This window comes from Sycon ciliatum, chromosome 2 (assembly GCF_964019385.1).
Source record: "Sycon ciliatum chromosome 2, ocSycCili1.1, whole genome shotgun sequence".
Classification (NCBI taxonomy): domain Eukaryota; kingdom Metazoa; phylum Porifera; class Calcarea; order Leucosolenida; family Sycettidae; genus Sycon; species Sycon ciliatum.
Window position 1 is genome coordinate 11,300,703 of NC_088644.1, and position 22,651 is coordinate 11,323,353.

General features: G+C 46.9%; 1 protein-coding gene and 1 non-coding gene across 3 annotated transcripts; both read right to left on the bottom strand.

The window, feature by feature from the left end:
• Window positions 1-146: 146 nt before the first annotated feature.
• On the bottom strand, window positions 147-22,242 carry LOC135808676 (very long-chain specific acyl-CoA dehydrogenase, mitochondrial-like). 2 transcript variants are annotated; one of them, XM_065321898.1, is made up of 26 exons: window positions 22,150-22,242; window positions 22,003-22,054; window positions 18,495-18,555; window positions 17,730-17,802; window positions 17,423-17,487; window positions 17,141-17,275; window positions 16,821-16,889; window positions 16,565-16,630; window positions 15,990-16,055; window positions 14,913-14,980; window positions 14,248-14,293; window positions 13,773-13,858; window positions 12,899-12,947; window positions 12,635-12,680; window positions 12,269-12,372; window positions 11,530-11,634; window positions 10,928-11,014; window positions 10,760-10,795; window positions 10,287-10,313; window positions 9,230-9,331; window positions 8,869-8,960; window positions 8,366-8,432; window positions 7,753-7,825; window positions 5,427-5,499; window positions 1,564-1,639; window positions 147-1,289 (listed from the first exon to the last, which is right to left on the bottom strand). In XM_065321898.1, exons 2-26 carry the CDS (start codon window positions 22,050-22,052, stop codon window positions 1,152-1,154), a joined length of 1,860 nt encoding a protein of 619 aa, XP_065177970.1. In that variant the 5' UTR covers window positions 22,053-22,054; window positions 22,150-22,242; the 3' UTR covers window positions 147-1,151. The 2 variants fall into 2 exon arrangements, with proteins under 2 accessions (XP_065177970.1, XP_065177971.1); XM_065321899.1 differs by having other exon boundaries at window positions 18,495-18,552; window positions 22,003-22,234.
• On the bottom strand, window positions 9,059-9,131 carry Trnar-ccu (transfer RNA arginine (anticodon CCU)). The gene has a single exon. It is a non-coding gene; the product is annotated as a tRNA-Arg (tRNA).
• Window positions 22,243-22,651: the final 409 nt, after the last annotated feature.

Sequence of the window (22,651 nt, forward strand, 5' to 3'; positions counted from 1 at the left end):
TTACAGGAATAGCAGAATCTGTGCTAGCCGAGTGCGAGTATGCGGTCGCACCGAAACACACAGAGAGTGAGCGACTGCTATGTAATAATAGGTAGGACACATCCAGCCTAGGCCAGGTTGAGGCACGACAGCATGCCACCATCGTATCACCATCATCAACTTCAATATCTATAATTAAAAAAATAATAGTCCAACTGTGTTCTGATAGATGGGAAATGCTCATAGCCCCAAGGCCGTTGGCAATTGGGGGTGTTCAGTAGAACTGTAGAGAAAGACTAGGAGAGAACTGGGTAGAGGATAGAAACCATGGAAACAGCACCAATGCGCCACTGTACATAGACTCATGATAGAGGGCATGGCTGCTGACTCAGTCCCAAAGTACCTAAGAGAATAGGGTGAAGAGAACGGGGTCAAGGAGAGGTCCTATACAGAACAATACACATGCAAGAGAGGAAATGGTAGTAGAACAAACACGTAGTGGGAAGTACGCAAGCCATACAGAAAGACACTGAACATACAGGACAGCTTCTAGTCTTGTCCAACTCTGCCAAAGGAATCGCACCTTTCCAGAGCAGCCAAAGCCCAAGCAGAGAGCATATGGCAAGACAAGGATGTGGACGGAGATGTAAGGCGGCGGATGCTAGTTGTGGTGCTAGGGTGTGCAATATGTCTGATAATGCGCGGCTTAGAACTGAGCTGCCACTGCCTTTGCTGCAAACATGTGCAATACGAGTGTCACAATCCCTGGGATCGGTTTCAAGATGTACTTTCTGCACACGTGGAAGACGAATATAGTCACAAAGTGCATAGTCCATTCGTTGCTAAATCGTTGCTGAATGTCGGTCTGATTTGTAGGCATACCTGCGCGCACACACACACACACACACACACACACACACACACACACACACACACACACACACACACACACACACACGCTGGACCCAGTATGCGCTGTGAGGAGGACAATACAGTCAGTCGAAACACAGCATCACACTAGTTCTACCAGCATGCAGCAGCAGCAGCAGCACCAGTGTACATATAGCAGGCGTGCAAAAGCACGGTGAGCTCTCCGGCACTTCTAACCACTTCTAGCGCCGATGTCCACAAGGAGAGAAGACCACGGCAGCAGATGCGATAGCGCCACATGCCTAAAAGCCAAGTGGGTGCTCAGCAATGTAACCACCGTTCTCCACCATCTGACTGGCCAATAGCGACATGCGCTGGTAGTTGTCGGTCTGTGCGATCGACTTCATGCTCTTCAATGTCTGCATGACTCGAGCAGCGTTCTGCATAGCCAGAAAACAACAGCACAGCAAAGAAGCATTTTAAGCTGATAAAGAATGTTAGTACAAGACTGAGGACAAAACCAACACACCAAATATCATAATTCTTTGCGGCCTGCAGTCCAGCAACTTGACCGGGGACCAGACCAATGCAACGAGTGCCAACGACCCAGTAGCTGAGTTACAGCATTCTTGGTTAAATTCATACGATTACTGGAAAAGTGGCAATGCATGAATAGAGGCAAAGCGCGTGCAGCAAAGCTAGACGCTGACGTACCTCAGTGGCAATGAACTCAGCCATGACCTTCTCGTGTGAAGCTGACGGAATACCAGCCTCCAGTGCACGCGTACACCTGTCGCCGCCGTGCACAGTACAGCAATGCAGCAGCAGCAGAGCAATAGAACATGGAGAAGCAAGGGTGAATGTAATGCTACTAAGTGTGGACACTCTGCATGGCGAAATGATGGCATACTTCCAGTTTATCATTACAGCTTGGGATGCTAATGCAGGGGACACGATAAGATTTCGAAATTGCTCTGACACAATGTCCTGCCACTTCTGGAACCGGTCGGACATGGCCGGGCACTGTGATTTTTGTACAAGTCTGGTACTCAGCACTCATAATAAAAAATAATACTTATTGTAACTCGGATGTTGAGCCATAAATAAATGTAAAAGAGAAAAGGACATAATGGACTCTGTCAGTTTTGTGCCTAGTTATTGCACTTTCTGACTGTATATATATAGTATCATGTTACAGTGATGGAGAGTTACTCTTAACTCGTATCCATATGTCCTTTTCTCTTTTACAAATACTTATTGTCTTCACCAATTTCACACACGACACCACTGCATAATGCACACATGCATGTACCGGTACATGCTACATCACACTGCGGTATACCGTATTGCTGGTCACATCGAAGATGATCATCACACTGATCTGAAGTATTGTAACTCTGATTCCAATCGCTGTGCGTTTTTCAGCAAGCATACTGCAGAGTAACCATGGTAACTGTGATATGAGCGTGCAGTGTTTCCGCACATCTCCGATTTGACCTGGTTTTTCAGCGGCAGATCAAAGACATTTAAAAAATAATTTATTTCATGTTTACGCAGTCGACAAAAGACAAAGTGGGCATCTACTTGCCCATTCTAACTTCTTGTTGCCAGCTCCAAGATCGACAACATGTCACTACTCGATTTGGCTGAAGGCTCCCATCTTTGCAAACGCGATGTGCTCTTTGAACAGCACGTAGTTTCTACGCGACGTTGAATTTCTCACTTATTTCGCTGCTGCTGCTCTGTCGATCTTGCACAGCGCCTGTGCAACAGGAGCGTACTTGACTGGATTTGCAGAAGACTGCTCCTTTCGATAGAGGCATATCGCAAGCTGGCACACATTTCTGACGCCTTGTTTCACTGGAACAGGGACGTTTTCAATATTTCGGATTGTACAGTATACAAGCGCCTCGCGGAATAGTTCCTATTGTAGCGAGAAAGCGAAGAAATTTCATTTCAAAACCCCTCGATCGTTTGCTACGCTCAAACTGGAGCTACACTGAAGTGGACAGCTCCCTGTCTTGCTGTAAAACCCTGTTGTCACAGGTTGCTGCTCGGACTTCGTGAGACTTCTTCCCAGGCAGAGCGCCATTGTCCTCAGCCGTTCTCTTTCCCAGCGACGCTATTTCGTGAATTTCGATCGGACAGATTGTCCGTTCAAGAAAAAAAGCGCCGGATTCGAATCGAAAATGGTCGGAAAATGTCCGATGTCCGACCGTTATCGTGTGCCCTGCTGTCGTATCCATACGATTGGCACGTGCCTTTTAGGCCTCTACGGGACAAGTATGCCTTATTTAGTTGTTTTATTATTTATCTATCTCCCGTAAACGGGTTCATAATCGTCTTTATTTTATATCTTCACACACGAGGCCTCCCTTATTTTGTCTACGCTGTGATTTCCCCACATGGCTCCCGCTCTTCGTACACATATTTATTACGGTGATACGCTATTGCATGCGGGACCAGCAATCTCGTGGCCATGGACTTCCATGGACCATGGCCGCAACTAGATACTATTGCGTTGACTTTCCTTCTCTCTCTCTCTCTCTCTCTCGCAACTTCGTCTTTACGGCAAGTCACGACTTTCTCTCCTCTCGTTTTGATAAGTATCGTTTGATATTATGTCTAACCGCAAGATGCGAGTCTCGATGTGAAAGTATAGGCGTGTGTGTGTGTGTGTGTGTGTGTGTGTGTGTGTATATGTGTGTAAGTATGTGAATGCGGGTGCTGTATATGTGAGGGCATGGCGCGGCGAGTGAGTGTATGTCTAGGTGTGGTGTGACCCGAACATGTCTAAATATGTCTGATGTGCGAGTGTATGTGGTGTCGGTATGTTTAATAATGTAATTGTAGTTACGGCCACCACTGCACGGCCTGTAATGGGATAGTTGTAGATTAGTCATGTTGGTGCCGCGGCTCCGGGGCCTAACTCCGGGCCGCCGGACTACGACATTTGGCGCAGTGAACAGGATCCGATACTATTGTGTGCTTTGTGTCTGTTGTCCTCAGTACTGTAGGGACCCGTCACACCCTGACGGTGCAACTACGGGCGGCACGGAACGCCGCCGCCCCGCATCGTAACTGTGATGGCCGACGGGCACTTAGAAAATTTCAAAGTTTCAAGAGACGGCGGAACGCCGACAAGTCAAGCCACGGTCCCGGGCGGTTCGGGACACCGCCGCCCGAACCAAACTGTTGAAACAGAAGAAACATGCCTCGCCATCTCGCCAACGGCGTAACTGGGAGCGTGTGCTCAAACTCCGGGCGAAAAAGAAGCAACAAAGACGACAGCAACACAGTGGCGAAATGATGGTCACCCCGGCCCCTCGGTCCGTCGACACCTCGGCCGTCGACTCTGGCTTGGAGGACCTTCAAGACTGGTCCACGACGGACATGTCCTTGGACGAATACTTCCGTCGGACCGAGGGAAACTGGCTGAGGTTCGAAGATCAGGATTGACCGTCACGAACCTCAGCCAGGTCGGTGAGTACCCATGCCTGCGTGAATGGTTGTCGTTTCAATATTTGGTGACTTGTTTCCTTTTTTTGGCTATTCCTTTATTTATTTTTGTTGGGTATGGCATTCCTATGATGAGCGATTATGACGGAACGTACGACTCGTGGAATGGTGCAGCATTCCCGGTATGGGAGTACGCGCCGCCGCATGCGGCGCAACGACCCTGAGGGTGCCGCCGGGTACAATTGATTGCATCGTACCTGGTATTGGATAAGGGATTGTTGTGCTGTATGTTCGTACGGTAACGCAATGCATCGGGTTCTGGTAAAATGGTGGAGCGAGCTGGAAATCGTCCTCAGTTGCCAGTTTCGTTCCACCGAGTGGTAGTGTTTTCTGTTCTTTGGTGTTGGCTCTCCGTCCGTTTCTTCTTCTTTTGCTATTCTTCTTGTTCTCTTTTGCTTCTAGAATGGCACAGAGAGGAACCCGTGCCCAAATGGCTGCCGCGGCGGCTGCCCCGCAACCTGCTGTTGCCGGTGGTCCCGTCGCCGGAAGAGCTCCGGCTCCTGCTGGTGCTGCTGCTGCTCCTCCTCCTGCTGCTGCTGCTGCTCCTGCTGCTGCTGCTGCCGCTCCTGCTGCTGCTGCTGCCGCTCCTCTTGCTGCCGTGCTCGCTCCTCCAGGTCCTCTTCCAGGTGTCGCGGCTCAACCGGCTCCGATGCCAGTGCTCCCAGGGCACCCTGCCGCCTACTTCGGCGGGTATGGAGTAATGGTCTCATTACAGTGAAGTGATGAATACCAACTAGAGCCAGCACTGATGAATATCGTATATCAGTTGTTGAAGACACCGCAGTGTTAAGTCACACCGCACATCACAGTGTGCGGTCATTCCAGCACAAGCACATGTCATAGATCTACACTGCCTGCTTATGTGCATACTCTCAGGTGCTAAGAATTTGTAGACATCTAGAGCTCAGACCATGCACGTGTCTTGGCCTGTATTCAACACACAACACAGTACAGGCTAACTGTATAAAAAGGTGTAACAACACGGCGTAGCTAGACATGACTACAGTACTCGCAGCCTGTTGTTGCATTGCAGCAGCGGGTACAAAGCATGCACTCACCTAGCCAGAGATGCAACCATGCCGTAAATGTCAATGGCACAGTCGGCATAATGCTTCAGAGCAAACTGTTGGTCTGAGGGCAGAAATGAACAGAAATACAACCAGATTCAACACCACCGTGATGAATGCTACACAGCCATGAACAACACTCAATCTCAGCTAATGGGTAAACTCTTGCCGTGCCGTGGTCTATTTATTAACCCTTTAAGAGCCGCCCCATACTTGAATGCGTCGTAAACGACGCATTCAAATACAAAACTTCAAAAGATCGTAACTCAGTCCAATCTCGCTCAAATCCATCGATCAAAATATCCAGGGCGAAGAGAAAACTCTCACCTGTCGGGAGAAACAGTCCGCGAAGCGCTGCGAGGAATGGTTCCTGAGATAAATCACTCGTAAGTTGAGCCGCGATCGCGGCAATTTCAAAAGCGCGCAGTGCAACTTTAGTATTGAGAATTTTGAGACTTTTCGTCACGCTGGTTTACTCGAATTTGCACGGGTTTCACTGTTGATATTGTCAAGAGTACACAGCAAAAAAATTGGAACTCCACGATCGCGTAAAATGAAATATCTGGAGCGGGACGCAATTGGACGCATTTGGGGCATTTTTCGTACTGTCGCTGCGATCTAGCGCTGGATAGACGGTGTGCTGGCTATCATGATCAACCTCATTCTCTTTCTCTCGCGGAGACCGTTCCAGGAAGCCCTAGATTGTGAGGATTGAGTGAGTAGAACTGCAGCTATGATCCGAGGAACACGAAAAAATGCAGAATTTTGAAAATTTCCTGTGGCTCTTAAAGGGTTAATAATAATGATTATAGTCTACAGAGGGTAATATTCATTAGTTGAGGGAGTTGAAAAGGGAAAAGTCTGAAGAAGAAATTGACAGTCACCACCGGGACTCGAACCAGGGACCTTCGCTTGAGGATAAGTCAACAGATATTTCTCCTTCTGGAGGCTGCTTTGCAGTGGGCAGTGTGCTCATGGCAACAGCAGTTTCCACACCGAGGGCTCATTGAAAATAAATCCTGTGACATACACAGCCGTTGGCAGTACACAGTGGACAAAATGGAACAAAGTAGTAGTTGTAACTCAGAATTTCACGAAGGCAAATGGCGATCATCAGATACGTGTAGCAATTGCTGTCTTATCATCGCCTTTTGCCTGCGTGAAATCACAGCAGCAACTAAGGACTTGTTCCAGTTTGTTGACAGTGCGGACGACCAGCTTTGCTCATTGTGCGTTGAGCACTATGGCACTAACAACAGTGCATGCCAGCAGTTGGCAACATGCTGTCCCTCCAGAAACTTGCGGAGACATTTCGGAAATATCGCGGAAAAAGTCGCGAGGTAAAATGCCACAAATTGCGGGGAATATTGCGGGATTATTGTTGGAAAATTCCGGCCGATTTTGGTACTTGTGCTGTAGTGGTGTACATGGTGTACGATGTACGAGTCGTACAGCATAAATCATGCATTATTCCGTTTCTCCCCGGAACCGGGATTATCCACACACAAAGATCTCCAGGACACAATGTTTACACTGACTCATGATCTGAAAACAGTCACAACTCTCCAAGAACTCAAACCTGAACATCTCCACAACTAGGCTAAAACCAACTCTGGCCTAACAAAAGATAGCAATAGCTAATAACAGTGCACGCACATACATGGTATAGAAAGACCCTATGGCAACACTCGACCATGTAATGTGATACAACAATAGAATGCAGACGTCTAGACACCAGAGTACTGAATAGACCTGACACATGGCCTTCTTGATGGGAATGCATGAATAGAAGCACACATGGATCATAGCTCTAACACATCCGCCTATCCATATCACGCATGAATGATTGTACTCTAACAGCCAGCATGCTGCACCAGTCTAACTGCAACATGCATGACAAAACAGAACGTGTGCTGCGCTGACTGTGTTCAACTGCCTGACAGGAGCTTGCAAGACAGCTTTCCTCCATCCTCGGACAACACTCGACGCGAGCCTTATTTTGTGACTTGTCAGCCGCTGATTTGCCCAGAAACTTCTCCATTCTGGTGTCGATCTCACAAGTAAACTACTGACGAGCTTCAAGAACTAAACAACATCGAAGAAAGACTCGAATATCGCGGTTGCTTTTCGAAATATAGCGGTGCTTTTCAAGTATCAAGGACAGTTTTCTACAATAACGCGGATGATTTCTCAAATATCGCGGATATCACGGACTTTTGTTCAAATTGCGGAAAACAACGCGGCCGCGGAATCGCAAGTTCCTGGAGGGACAGAACATGGTTTCAACACCAGCCACAGCAAAGAACAGACAACTCACCGACAGCCGACTTGCCATGCTCCTGCAGGAAGGATGTAATGGCCGCACCAAAGGCAGGAATGCACTGCTCGGCCTGCCATACAAAACAAGGCAAAAACGCACGACAGGATGACAGGATTGGAGGCCTGAGACCGGTGAAGAGCCAGTTCAAGAAATGACCCGAGATATACTCCTCCCGGGTGTAAGTGCCCCCCCCCCCCCCCACACCATTGGACCATTGGACGCCCATCGCCGGAGGCGATGATAGCGATGCTACAGCAGAAGTCATAGCAACTTGTGCTGGGATTGCACCATTCATCAGCTTGCAAGGCTGAAGAATTGGCCACCACTATTCAGCCTGGTCTATACCACACAGCTATGAAGTGGCTTTTTCTGGCCAGTGAATCCCTACTTTTTGGTCTTTTTTGTTTATTTTTCCCGCACACACATCACACCACATACACACACACACGCACGCACACACACGCACACACACACACACACACACACACACACACACACACACACACACACACACACACACACACACACACACACACACATACACACATACACACACAGAGTAGGGCGACCAAGACAGCAATGGAGATGGAGCAGCAGCAACCATTCTTACCTGAGAAGCAGCAAACTTGAGTTCGGGATGCACGGCCTCAGAGATGGCACTGCCAGATGGTGTGCTCCTACAGAGATGAAAGCACAATACAAATGAAGCAGGACCCACCGACGTCCATTCATCAAACATGGATGCCGCACAATGCAACACTATGCTAGGTAGTGATGGCTCAGTCATCAAGAGACATACATACACATGGTGATCTACAGCAAAAGACATACACCGGCAATGCCTGCGTACGCTACAGTATCCACCTGTGACACTACCGATCAGAATGATCGCACAAGACCGAGGCACAACATAACTCCGTGGCATATGTCGCATTGGGAAAGAGAAAGAAAACAGATTGCCCATACACATGCCATACACGTTAACACCTAACAAAGGGGCTGATCAAGGATATATAAAATAAATATGGATCATCATAACTCTTTCTCAGACTCAAGCTACCCTTCAAAGTCATAATTCAGGATAAATCAACATGCAAACGACAGCACGCATACCATAGCAATTGCTTGGAGGTGAAGTCAGCAATGGCGCCAATGTCCAACTTGCCCATTGCCTTCGCCTGTTTCTTCAGTGATGCTCCAGCAAACTAAATAAAACACCGGCAGAAAGGATCAAACCTCGTCAGTTAGAGTTGAGTGGACACCAACTTACAAGTACCAAACGTCAAAAATAGAAGAAAAAATACACCTCCGACGGGATTCGAACCCGCAACCCCCGGCTTAGGAGGCCGATGCCATATCCATTAGGCTACGGAGGCTCCACGGGATAACACAGGCTGAAATACAGATACAAGCACGCTGTATGATGTAAATGCCTGCTGCTGTACACTACAAAACCACCAGTAAACTCGCTCACCTGGCAACCGGTCAGAGCAATGAGAAGTCTGAGGATTTCGTTGGTGCCCTCAAAGATTCGGAAGATTCTCAGATCACGGACAATACGCTCCAATCCGGTTTCCTAAACACACAGTTCAAGATACCAAAGAAGTAGCACACATTATTATTTACTTTTAGACAATATCTCCAGGCAAGTCAAAAACGGCCAGTTGATCAGTTGAGATGAAGGGTGAGAGCCAACCATTTACAAATTGTACGAGTACACTTTCGCCTGATTCATATTTCATTTCGCAGACCGAAACACCACACGATGGACCTAACAAGTTGAGCTCAAGTCAACTTTTCTTTGCAATGCACGCGTTCCTGTACGCGAAATGAATCATGAATCAGGCTTTACAAACTGTACATTCACTTTGAGAATTGAAGCAAGTCTGCACCGACCAACCTAGCCAACTCGTTGGATAACATCGGCCTACTTTTGAGTGCCCAGAAAACACAAGTCCTGCGTGTAAAGCCCAGAGGCACAGTTGATGTTCAAAGATGCGTGCATTACTGAGAACAATCCCTGGGAGTAACAACACCAGCGAAATACCTCTGCGTGTCCAACTTTTCATCGACAACGATCTCTCCCGGCAGGCACACATCAGCCATGGCACACGGAAGGTCAGGCAGGTAATCGGACCACTATGGTGACATGGCAGGTCCCCAAGCCTAAGAGCCCGTCAGGTCTGGTATGAGAGTATGATACAGGCTCATCAGTCATAAGGATCAAACTGCTTCTCCTCCAGCCCTTCAAAGCAGCTCCTGGATAGACTCCATGGGCTGTCAAAAGCCGGTGTCAGAGCGACCCTGCAGCAAAGGACTCTGGTCCCCCCCCCCCCTTTTCTGGAGCTACTCGGTGAGCCAAACTTGATACACCTTCTCTTTCAGAGGCATGCCATGTTCATTTTCAAATGCCTGGATGACAAGACAAGTCCACTTTTGAAGCCTCTATTCATGACGATTAGTGACCCGGCCACCCCTCAACTGATGCTGTTTGATAGCATAATTATCGGCATAACATTCACTCAACTCACCTTCATGAAGCCCATGCCTCCGTGAATCTAAACAACCAAAACAACAGTGGAGAGGATAGAGAAAGAGACCACATCAGATGAGAACGCATTGCATTTACCGAGACACAGGACAGAACATCACAGCCAAGCCAACACAGAGCAAGTACTGTACCAACAGCTCCGGGATAACAGCTTATCACAAGACTCGTAGGCAACACACTTGGCATAGGACACAGAGCAAGTTAGTTTATCCCAAGTGCTCACACACACACACACACACACACACACACGCACACACACACACACACACACACACACACACACACACACACGCACGCACGCACGCACACATTGCCTATACATGTGTGTATAGTGGTGCACAAGGCGTAGAAAAATAAACATGAACATGTTTGTAGCATACTGGCCATGCGGCCACTGTTAGGTGCCCGAGCGCACCAGCAAACAAGGCTGAAGTTGTCATATGCGACACTTACCTGGATAGCTTCATCAGCAACCATCCATGCAGACTCCTAAAACAGAGTTGATTCAGACACACAACGCTTCATGTCAGAATCAGTGAATCACCATGAATTTCGTAACATGATCAACAAAACAAGAAGTCAAACGAAACAGTTTCAGGACAGAGCAATTCATCAACTTACAGATGCAAAGACTTTGCCAATAGCTGCCTCCACCTGGAACTCAGTAACACCACGGTCCATGTTGGAACTAAGCATGTAGGCGATAGACTATCGGCAACAACAACAACAACCACCACCAACAAAAAAGTGAGAATAAAGATTGGAAACAACAACAACAACAACAACAACAACAACAACAACAACAACAACAACAACAACAACAACAACAACAACAACAACAACAATCTCTTATTGGCGATGGTGCCTTCGTGAGAATAAAGAATTCAAATCAGCACACGAAGCAAAGAATTAAAAAAAAACCAAAAACAATAGCAAGTTAGGAACATGCAGGCACTCGGGCATGACCACTGAATCCTTCAAGTCCCTAAATACAGAAATGGTACTTCAAAGTAGAACAACAAAAACAACTGCAGCAAAGGTCACTCACAACATACATCAATATCCATGTGGGCAGACTTTCCTGAGAGTTTGCAGTTGAGTTTACCCCCCCCCCCCCCCCCCCCCCCCCCCATTAACCCCATAGCAAGACTATAATGCAAGTCTTGCTAGTCCTGTCTCAGTTTTGTCCAGTTGCACTGTGCATGGGAGCTTCAGGAACATACCTCTGTGGCATAACAAGCTGCGGACATGCGGGCCAGCTTCTCCTGGATTGCACCGAACGTGTGGATCTTTGCCTTGAACTGTGTACGATCCGTGGCAAACTGAGTCTGTATTCGTAACAACAGGACAAGGCAGAAAAGATGGCAATGAGGAGACATGTCATAACCCAGGTCATTGCACTAACATTCATTACAGTCTAAACTCGAATGATCACAAATTAGCCTAAGATCGGTGAAAAAAAGGTACTGTAGGCTTGCCTAGCTGCAAAACAGTCACTTTTTCAGACAACACTGTAAGGTATGCATTGTACCGTGTACATGGGTACTTGTTGAAGCCATGCCGGTCACAACCTATGGCGTACCTGCAAAAGGATTCTGTTAGGATTGAGCGAATCCAGCCCGTCTCCAAATTATACAAAGCAATTCCTCCTGCATTTGGCACTGATAATGCCTAAGGAACGACTTGGCTCGTAGACACCGCCCTTGCCGACATCCGGTTTGCATTCAAATAATACTGAAGTAGCTACAGTCGACTCCACTTTATAACAAGCTCGCATGTAGCGAATTTCGTGATACACAGTATAGCGAACCATTGTCCATGCCCGTGTTTCAGCCTGTGCAAATTGAACTTCGGCTCAAAAGAAATAATTTTCCAGCACATTGGTGTTCGTTATAATCCAGAGTCGACTGTACATGCATTTTCACGTTGCCAATACAATCCAGAGTAGCTACCAGTACTTACAGCCTGAGCGATCATTTTCTTCATGCTACCGGTCAGCGCCGCGCCCATGCCAAAGCGGCCGTTGTTCAGGATATGCATGGCTACCTTGAATCCCTTGCCATACTCTGCAAGGGGAATGCACAACATCAACCGAAAAGTGCGGCAAATGCAGAGAATCACCACAGAGCCCAACAGTCCTATTGGCCTTGGAGGTAAGTGAAAGTGACTACATGTACCTGATTCGACTAAAAGTACTGATGTTCACCAAACTTGATTCGACTGAAAATGATAACTAACCTTTGAAAAACGAATCTACAAATCCACACATCACTTTTTAGTTCACATTACGACTTTGATCTGTAACATATGTGGACTAGCAAAACTAACCTCCGAGAAGATTTTCCTTGGGGATTTTCACGTTGTCGTAGTAGACCTGCAGGCAAGGAACGCATGTGGAATACATCACAGATACATCACCATGCCCAAGACAGAATCTGATAGAGCTGCAGTGCTATGAGAACACTCTACTCGACCAAACTGTAAATGTTTATATTTCCGGATAAACAACCAACAAAGAATAGTGTACGTCGCACAAATATCTCAACCAGGAAACTGTCAGTAATACACGAGGACGTGAGAATAAAGACCCACCTCAGAGGTGTTGGACGCCTTGATTCCCATCTTCTTCTCAGGTGCGCCGCTGAGAAACAACAAAACATAACACACAACAACAACAACAACAACAACAACAACAACAACAACAACAACAACAACAACAACAACAGCAACAACAGCAACAGCAACAACAGCAGCAGCAGCAGCAGCAGCAGCAACAGCAGCAGCAGCAGCAACAGCAGCAACAGCAGCAACAACAACAACAACAACAACAACAACAACAACAACAACAACAACAACAACAACAACAACAACAACAACAACAACGAACAAGCAAACTAAATTAGAGGTAACAACTCATTTTGCATCATGTCTTGTTTTCTTTCGGCAGTACATGTAGATCGACCACAGGAACAAGACATGGACAAGTTCCTTGGAATTACACATGGGGATAATTTTCAAAGACTTCCTGCTACCATGCATCCAATGCACCAGTGCTATGGTGCCATAGATGATGACAACGGAAAAAAATAGTTTCCCCCTTCAATTCAGTGCGACCTAGCATTTCGGTCCTTTTTCGGATAATCAATTGTTCGGATAATGAACATTCCACTGTAATGAGAGCTGAAAATAGCTATAGCCAATGCTTGCTCAAGACATAACAGTTAAAAAGTGAAACACACGAGAGCTACAGTGAGCTACTTTTCATAGCGCCATACTGATACGTACAATGCTGGCAAGTGAAATCCAACCTAGAGCGTACTACTGTATAGTAACAGTCCTGCTGGGAATGCACAACCCAAGCACCATAAGCAGTGGACAGTGCACTGTACCACGGCTCTCCTTTACTCATGGAGTTGGATTTCATTTGCCACCCCTGTCCATGCAGTAACTGGCACAACACACTAACCTGGTCACACCACCAAAGCTTCGCTGCACAATGAACGCAGACACCTTGTCCACCATCTGGCCGGTTTTTTCATCACGCACCGGCGTCTAGATTTGGAACACCCATGCACACAACCATGCACGCACAGCCACACACACATACGGTAAACGCACAAACCAGAATATGCCCATCCACTTGAGATACATGCAAGGAAATACCAACACCCCGTCAAGAATACTGAGTTCACCCATGGCTGCAAATCTGACCAAGAGAATACAACAAAAGGCACCAGTGGCAATGGGGTAGTTAGAGCCAGAGGACACATGGTCAACTATGGATAGATGCAAAACAAAAAGAGAACTATGACGTGGTGGTAATATGCATTTAGACTGGTTTTCGAGCCGAGGCGGAAAGTGGACAGGTCATGCCTGAAACGAAGTACATGCAAGAGTGCAGTGCCTAATCTACCAAGTTGCCACAATTGTGACCAGCTTACCTGGGCAAAAACGGTCATGACCTCAGCAATGCTTCCGTTGCTAATCCTGCATTGCACGACATGAAGGAACAAAGAACAAATGTTTACTGTTTGATCTGGGAGTATGCCATGCTACGCCAGCCTGCAGCACATCTATTAAAGAATCCCTCAAGACTGAGCTCGCCAAACAAGTAAAGCATGATACCTCATCTCAGGGCAAACAAAGGGTTCGAGCCCCGCGCTGGGCGCCGATAGTGAAAAGAAGACGACGCACAACCAACAGACCCAGCAACAAGGCCATGGAAAAGGTAAGATCAAAAGAAGGCATGAACCAGCGTGTGTACTCTAGATAAATGCCCAAGAGGCAAGCCATAGCAAGGTAAGGTGTGCATATCATTACCCAGGCATATACGATAAGATAACATACATGCAAGAGGACGTAGAAAATACAGGCACCGTACACTACAAATTGCCTGCGGTGCTGCTTTGGGCGCTTGGAAAAGCACCCCTAACGATTGTTGACATAGGTTGACTCAATGCACTCTTGCCAGCAAACGTGCAATAACTCTGTTGAATGCAATAACAATGGCTGAGATACTTGTATCATCACCCCCTCCCCCCAGGGCACCCTGGGCTAGACTGACAGGGAGGTGATAGGTAAGCAAACACAGAACTCATAGTCTTACCAGATCTTGCTTCCATTCAGGATATAATGGCTACCATCCTCGCTAGGAACAGCACGGGTTCTAATCGACTGAGAGAAAAAAAGAAAAAGGGAGTGAACAACAATTGTTGAGAATGACTGTTGAGACACACTCCTAAAAGAGAAGACTTATAGTAAACATGAAACGACTAAACAAGCACAACATGAAAGATGTGCAGTTCCGAAGCAAACTAAGCAATGGAGGCAGAGATTTGTACAAGTAGTTGACACGAGCTTAGGATATTCCGCAAAAAGGGCTAAAACGATGCAAGGGCGAGAAATTAGCGAGCTGCGCATGTCCTGCAACACAGTGCGAAAGTCCTGCCTGACAAAGTAGGTCAGGGTGCAGTGACAGCTGTGGTGGTGCAAAGGCACTTCCAGGTAGACAAAGATTAATACGAATGCAATAATCACACCATCACGAAGACTTCTACCAGACTGGGAATTTATGTACAGGGATTTCCATAGAAATTGTGCTATTCTTTGGAACACTCTTGGCAAAGTGAGATAGATGCAAACATGTAGCCTCTTCTGGCATTCCTCACACAAGTGTAAACCAGCCCTCTCCCTCCCAAACCCATGCACTGAGTCAAACAAGGGAGAGCAACTGCACAAGAACGCTGGCATGTGTGTGGTGCAGATCATAGGCACTAACTTACTAAGTCTATCACAGCACACCCACAACACTACAAACACCACTACAAAAAGCACCAAAGGGCACGGCGTTCTAATACAGAGCGGGGCATGGGGTGCATGTAGGCCAAGATAATGGCACCTGTACACACTGGCATGATTGATCCAGTTCACCACTACTAGTAACTCTTGGTGTGCTACACTATCACGAGCAATGATCACATACACAGTTGTATACAAGAGCACACAACGAATAGGAGAAGTTACGATCCAGTCAAAACCAGCGCTCTACCTTGTGTTACAAAATACAGGTACAATGTACTTTGAAGTGCATTATATACTGTGGTAGCTCAGAGTCCAAGAACCATACAGGTCTCTCGAGAAGAGAGAAAAAAAACATGAGAGCAAGCAAGCAATAATCACTTACATTGGCATCCGAGCCGCTGCTTGGTTCCGTGAGGCAGAAAGCAGCCACCCACTCTCCAGAGGCCAGCTGTGACAATCAGAAGCAGAACATAGAAAACAGCTAAATGAACGTCATTGTGAAAAAAAGTGCACCACAGGAAAGATTCGTAATGTACAAGTGCACTCGAGTTAGGGTAAAATGGTGGCAGGGTGGCAACTTCTGTAAATCACAACAACTGCACAGACGGCTGCTGCGATACGGATGGCAAAGTTGACATCACACTTCAAAAAGCAGTCACCAACCCCTGCAGAGCACCACAGACGTATTGAACAGCACATTGATACCAGTGAGATGACATTCACAGAAGATAAAAGGGACACACAGCGACTCGTGACGTTTTGCTCACACTGCTCAGTTCGGCATAACCCGTTCCGTGGGAGCACAGTGCACAATCAACTACAAACAAAACAATGCTGCCTCGGCACAACCATATCTTGCATATAGCATATAACAGGAAGGCAGCAATGCATGTACCTATGGTGAAGTAAGATTGAGTATGGTGAAGTAAAATAAACATAGCGTAACATATATCATACCTTTGGCAGGTACTTTGCCTTCTGCTCCTCAGTACCGACGAGGAGAATACCCTTGAATCCGATAGACTGCGCACACAAAATGCATCAGATCACCGGCAAGCCAAAACACAGGGAGACACACAACGGTTAGAAGAATCCACAAGCCAAAAAAAGAGTGCAGTGCTCCACAAGTCTTCTTTATATTTTACTGAAAGGAGAGAACGTGTAGCAAGCAGCACGGATTACACGGAGAAAAGAAGAGCCCTGCCAGACTGACCTGGTGAGCGCCAATCTGGATGCCAACACCCAAGTCATGTGCACCGACAATCTCAGTCAACCTGGCGTACTGCACAAACGCAAGAAACAGAACAGAAACAAACGACATGGATTGTACATGAACTGCTTGAAATAAGCAGTATACGTCCAGAGAACCTACTATCCTCAACACATGCAACCACTCTGTAAAGAACTGCTCCGTCGCATACTTCCCATCGGCATTAACCAGCTAAAAAAACAACATTGAGTGAACAGCCATCAGTGAACATGTGCTACGTACAACATGTAATTCATGCCGCATGAACATGAAGTACATTTTACCTGAGTGTTGGTCAGACCAAGGCCACCATGCTCATTGGGAACCTGCAGGCCAAAAGCACCGAGCTCGGCCAAGCCCTTCATGATATCAGCCGGCACCTCGGCCACCTCGTCATTGTGAGCAGCATCGTTGACTTCCTGTGTATAGCATACAAGAGGAACAGCAGCCGTGTGTGGCCGTAAGCACATTTACGTACATGTACGCTGGTAGAATTGGGCTAAACCAGTATCCATCCAGTGAAAGCAGTTTCAACAACGAAATCCCAAAGCCGTGCAGAGACCTACCTCGAAGAACTTGGTTGTGGGATCAACCAACATTCTGGTCTCTTCATTTTGCTCCTCAGTCAACACTGTTAACGAAGCAAAAGGAACAACAGGGAGAGCTACCTGTAGGCCAGTACACGAAATGATAGATAACACATGAAGAAAGTCTGACCCATGACAAGATTTGTGACATTTCCAGCATCCTGATCACTCAGGAATCGCCCGGACATTTTCGGTATTCTGTACAAGTGGGTACAGATTGCATCGACACCAAATAGAAAAAAGCCCACGCACTGTATGGGCGTAGAGGATGTCAGCTGATCCTAACCTTGCGGGTAGGGGAAAACCTCGCTGGTGTTGATATCTCCACGGAAAATGTTCAGAGCAAACGAGGGTGAGTCCTGCAAAAATAAAACGGAAGAGTGCAGTGTATAAAGAGCCAGCCAACAGATACTAAGAGGCGATTTACACGACGGCAGGATTCATCCCGTGCGTGATGCTGCCATAGAGATTCAGTCACATGTACTCATATTTCGGCGCGAACGTATCCCGCGAGCTATCCCGGTACGGTGCCGGTGCCGTGATGGGGCTGGGGGTGGGGGGGGGTGGAAATGCATACCGTGACATTCCGTGGTCTGTTTTGTACTACAGGTACTGTACGTGCATCCTGCCGTGTGAATCGATTTTCATTTTTCCCGAAAAAAAGCCAAGCACTCGGGATCACGTGCTTCACTTCCCGGAAGGATGCACTGCCGTCGTGTAAATCGCCTCTAAAGACTAGGATTACAAAGAACAGAAAGCGCACCGGAACAAGCAGCAACACACACACAAGCAATGCGAGGAGGATACACAAAAGGAGCAGCCATCGAAGAGCTCGCCCCAACCGCAGTTGCGTTGCCAGCACCCTGTGTGCTGACCTTCTATGAACTGTATACAAGATCTACATTGTACATGTAACAAGAGAGCACCTCAAGGCACTCACAATGCTTCACTGACTGATTACAAGGACTGGCTAGTTTGCAAGAGTCAGCGGGACAGTAGTATTCACCTACTAGTAGATTTACACTCTACCAACGGAAAGGAAATCACTTACATCAGAGATCTGACGATGTTGAACTGCCGCAGGGGCAGCACGCAATGACTTGAGAACACTACTACACACACAAGCACAGCAGGAAAAATCGAGATGTCAATTTGTATGTGTGCTACTCCAAAACGAATTGCTAATTTTGCTTGCTATTGGGTTTGCATGGCGAGTTCCCAGATCCATCCCCATGTCAGTAAAGTCAGAGCACTGTTTTCACTGACATGTCAGTGAATTTACAAACCGGAGTGTCCTGTATAGAAAGCCTGTTTTGAACACGAGCCCGATTAGAAATATGCACTGGTGGCACATAAGCCTGGTTTAGAGTCGACAGATATAGAAATACATGGTCCGAATAGAAGCCGAGCACTGACAACGTCTTCTACAGGAACAAATCCGGGCTTTATATGCGACACTACCGTAGTACTGTTTCACTGAAATCACAGTCATACTGTAAATCTCCCCGAATCCGGACTCCCCAGATCTGGATCTGGGCACTCCCATCATCCAGCAGGCACCTTTCTGCCCCTCTTGAGTCACAAAATGATTTTTCACCAACAAAAAACACCTAAAATAGTGATTGGCATGGAAAGTGTTAAATTGCATGAAAAATTGCAAACAGTATCTGTGCTCTGAGTTGCATGGGCAGTGCCCGGGGAAGGGGGACTCCACTGCATGCGTATGCACCCAACAACTGAAATGGTTCATGCAATAAGGAATTGGATGAGCATGCAATCGGACTTGGAAAGCATTTCCCAGTACGGACCTGTTCCTTTTGCTATGAATACAGTGGAGATTGGATATAACGACAAATCGAGTTTAGCGACAAAATTCTGTCCTTTCTGTACGTCATAGATCGGGTATAACGACCTGAAAATGAATCGAATCTAACGACTTTCCTCTTGTATCAGGCGAAGTGGCATGCATGGGACATGTCTGTGTCACATGCCCGGACCTCCGGGTCACTCCAAGCGTGCTGCTCATTGCACAATGTAGCCGCAGTGCAGTGGTGTAGTTGCTATGCATGACTTTTGGCTTGAACTATATGCATGCAAGACACATGCAAATACACCTCCGAAATCCATGTACAGCTGTACATATACATGTATACTAGAGAGGTTCCGCACTACGTAAAGTTGAGCAACTTTACGTTAGTGGGCGGAAAAAACCCGTGAATTAGCGAGTTTGCACTCCACTTACGGAAAGTTGTCTACGGAGAGTACGTAGATAGGGCTCTGATAACGTAGCTGGTCCGTAAGTGGATTGGGGTACAAATTTATGACTCTCGCCCCATGTCGATCTGGTCGTACACTGCCGCGTTCGGAGTTGCCAAGGGCAGCTACGTGATTTGAAAACTCTGTATGGCGGAACCCAGATGCGCATGCATGCAGTTTACGTAAGACTTTCCGTAGATCGACTACGTTTTTTACTAACCTAATTACGTTTTTTTTTCTTTTCTTTTTTTACTAAGTACACAACCTACTCGGCAGAAGGGGAGAAGACAACAGAGTATACAATAACAAAACAGCAGGGAGAGTAGGGGCTGCAAAGCAAGCCTGTGCTGGTGAGGCAAGCCCACAACACCGACCTATGGTCTCGGCGTTAACGTGAGCTTGCGCACCATAGCCTAAAAGAAGGGGGTGATTTAGCGATAAAGACAAGAGAAGGTTAGGTAGAATGGTTGAGGAGAGAGAGAGAGAAAAGAGAGAGAGAGAGAGAGAGAGAGAGAGAGAGAGAGAGAGAGAGAGAGAGAGAGAGAGAGAGAGAGAGAGAGAGAGAGAGAGAGAGAGGGGGGAGGGGGTGGGTGGTGGGGTGGAGAGAGAACAATATGCATATCTGCAATACATTTCTGTCATTTTGATATACCGTAAATTACCGCCAGAGCGCCCCGTCTCGCGAGAGCGCCCCACCTTTATTTCACAGCCAGGGAAAGGAAAATCGTATGGCAGAGTGCAACGAAGTTTGTACGATGTGAGAACCTTAGTGTACTAAGGGCACACGTGGCAGGTTTTTGTGTAGAGCCTGTGTCCACTCGAAGGTACAGATTGACTGCATAATGTGGAATATGTGTACAAGGTTCGTGTCGTATGACCTACAGACAGCAGACCACCTCCACAATACGACCACGAAAGGATGAGATGGTGGGGCGCTCTGGTGGTACTTTACGGTACATGTACATATTGCATACTAAATGTGAAGATCGGGTTTAGTGACAGATTGAATATAGCGACTTTTCGTCTTCTCCGAAGGAGTGTCGTTATATCCAATCTCCACTGTACTACATTTCTGCATTCTGTAGCACGGCGAGGAGGGTCAAAGGTTGGCATGTAACAAACGGAATACCAAAATCGCTTTAGTGAATAGAAAGGTTAGTAATTTAACGCTACGCAACTCGCAATTAATTACAGAACGAGTTGCTGACTCGCTTTTGAATCTCGAATCAGACCTGACTGACTGGGGATTCCGATGTGACTCGTTATGAACAAGCAGAGATCCATAGATCCATAGCGGGTGGTGGCGTTCCTACGGATGCGGAAAACTCAGCCTGAAGCCGAGTCCCACGGCCACGCGAACTGTGATTTTTTTGTTTTGTTATGAACTCGTTATACGCTCGTTTTGCGAGCTGCTGAGCACCTTTCTTATCTAGGTAGCCCATGGGGCGTTGTTGTACATGTACTTGATATGTGCAATCACTATTGCGCTGTTTGTGCAGATCCACCTCTGACACATGGGACTATTAATATTCTATGCTCTCTCTCTCTTAGCAGTGTATAGTACACCAAGCATATTTTCTTCTACTGCATACCAAGCCATGTTCCATACCCTTCACTAGCACTGACTGACCACTACAGTTGAACATCGATTATCCGCACATCGACTATCCGACCATTCGATTATCCGTAACAGTTTTTTGGGTGCATGTGCCGTAGAGTACGCACTGTGCATGTAGTGAGCCATTCAAAAAATACGAAAATTTTGAAAAGTAGCACTCTATTCTATTTACAATGTACATGTACATGTATTTACAGTGTGTTTTCTTATCCGGAACATTTGCCTTATCTGAACACCGCCTGACAGTTGTCTGCCCAGAGGTGGTCGGATAATCGATGTTCAACTGTACTACAATGCCATGCACAGTCATGGCTGTGTTGCTATCACGTGCCAAGAAAACTCTAGTACACCATTCAGCATAGAGCAGTGCTGAGTCATGGACGGTCCTTTAGGGTTTTTTTCTCGCACAGCGATTTCTGGTGGAGAAGTAATAGGCATGTGATTTCGAAAAAAACACTGCCTGTGTGTAAGGTAGAAGTCTTCTCCTATGTTACGACAGTGGTTCACAGCCACATCTACAGCCACATTCCCAGAATCTCAGGGCAAAGTCACCTATGCACATGCAACGTCCGCTCAAACTCCTGCTAAGTTCGGGAAAGTCTCCAATAGCCTCCTACTGGCAGACATCACGGTTGACGAGAGAAAGAAAGGAGGTACAGAAAGAAAGAAAGTGGTACATTTTTACCTGCGACGAGCGCATGACTTGGCAGCCTGGCGGCACAAAGACGATGCCATTACTGTAGACAGATGGAGCACACAGTTCGCAGAAGTCGAAACTTTCTGACTATGTAGCACTACAAGAAAGTCGTTGCGAAACTCCAAATCAACTCACTCCGCAATGCCAATGATCTCAAAAACTGAAAGCCTGTCGGGGTGTTGAAAGGGTTTGTTTGTGAAAGTAGTTTCGTTCACGAACACAGGCGAATGTATCAAACTGTGACTTCTCGATCTCATGAGTGGATGGGATGTACACAAAAAAACAAGTCCCTCGAAAGATTTCGTCATCGGATCGTGAAGGAGGTCGGAGGTCAGTCACGTGCCTTAGATCGGCATGGCAAATATGGCGAGTAAGAGTGTCACTATGGCAACTTCCAGGTGCAGAGTAGGGAAAGTCCCGACGTATCTTTGTAACTCACTTGTGTCGTGAGTGCATGAATCGCAGGGCCCGGGCCAAGGCAAGGTAAGGAACTGTTTGACCGAGTCAGGGATCGGGAGTCGTAAAATATTTTACGACTCCCTGGTTTTAGTCCTGCCATATGCCATCACCAGTACAGCCTGATCACTGCATGCCATACATGTGCGAAAGGAACAGTCGACTAGTCTATAATTATAAA

Excerpts from the sequence above, each read along its gene's own strand:
- LOC135808676 (XM_065321898.1), bottom strand. The coding sequence starts at position 22,052 with ATGGCATCGTCTTTGTGCCGCCAGGCTGCCAAGTCATGCGCTCGTCGC. Across the intron at positions 17,276-17,422 it reads CCACAACCAAGTTCTTCGAG|GAAGTCAACGATGCTGCTCA; the intron begins GTAGGTCTCTGC and ends TGCTATACACAG. Across the intron at positions 8,433-8,868 it reads ACCTCCAAGCAATTGCTATG|GAGCACACCATCTGGCAGTG; the intron begins GTATGCGTGCTG and ends TCATCTCTGTAG.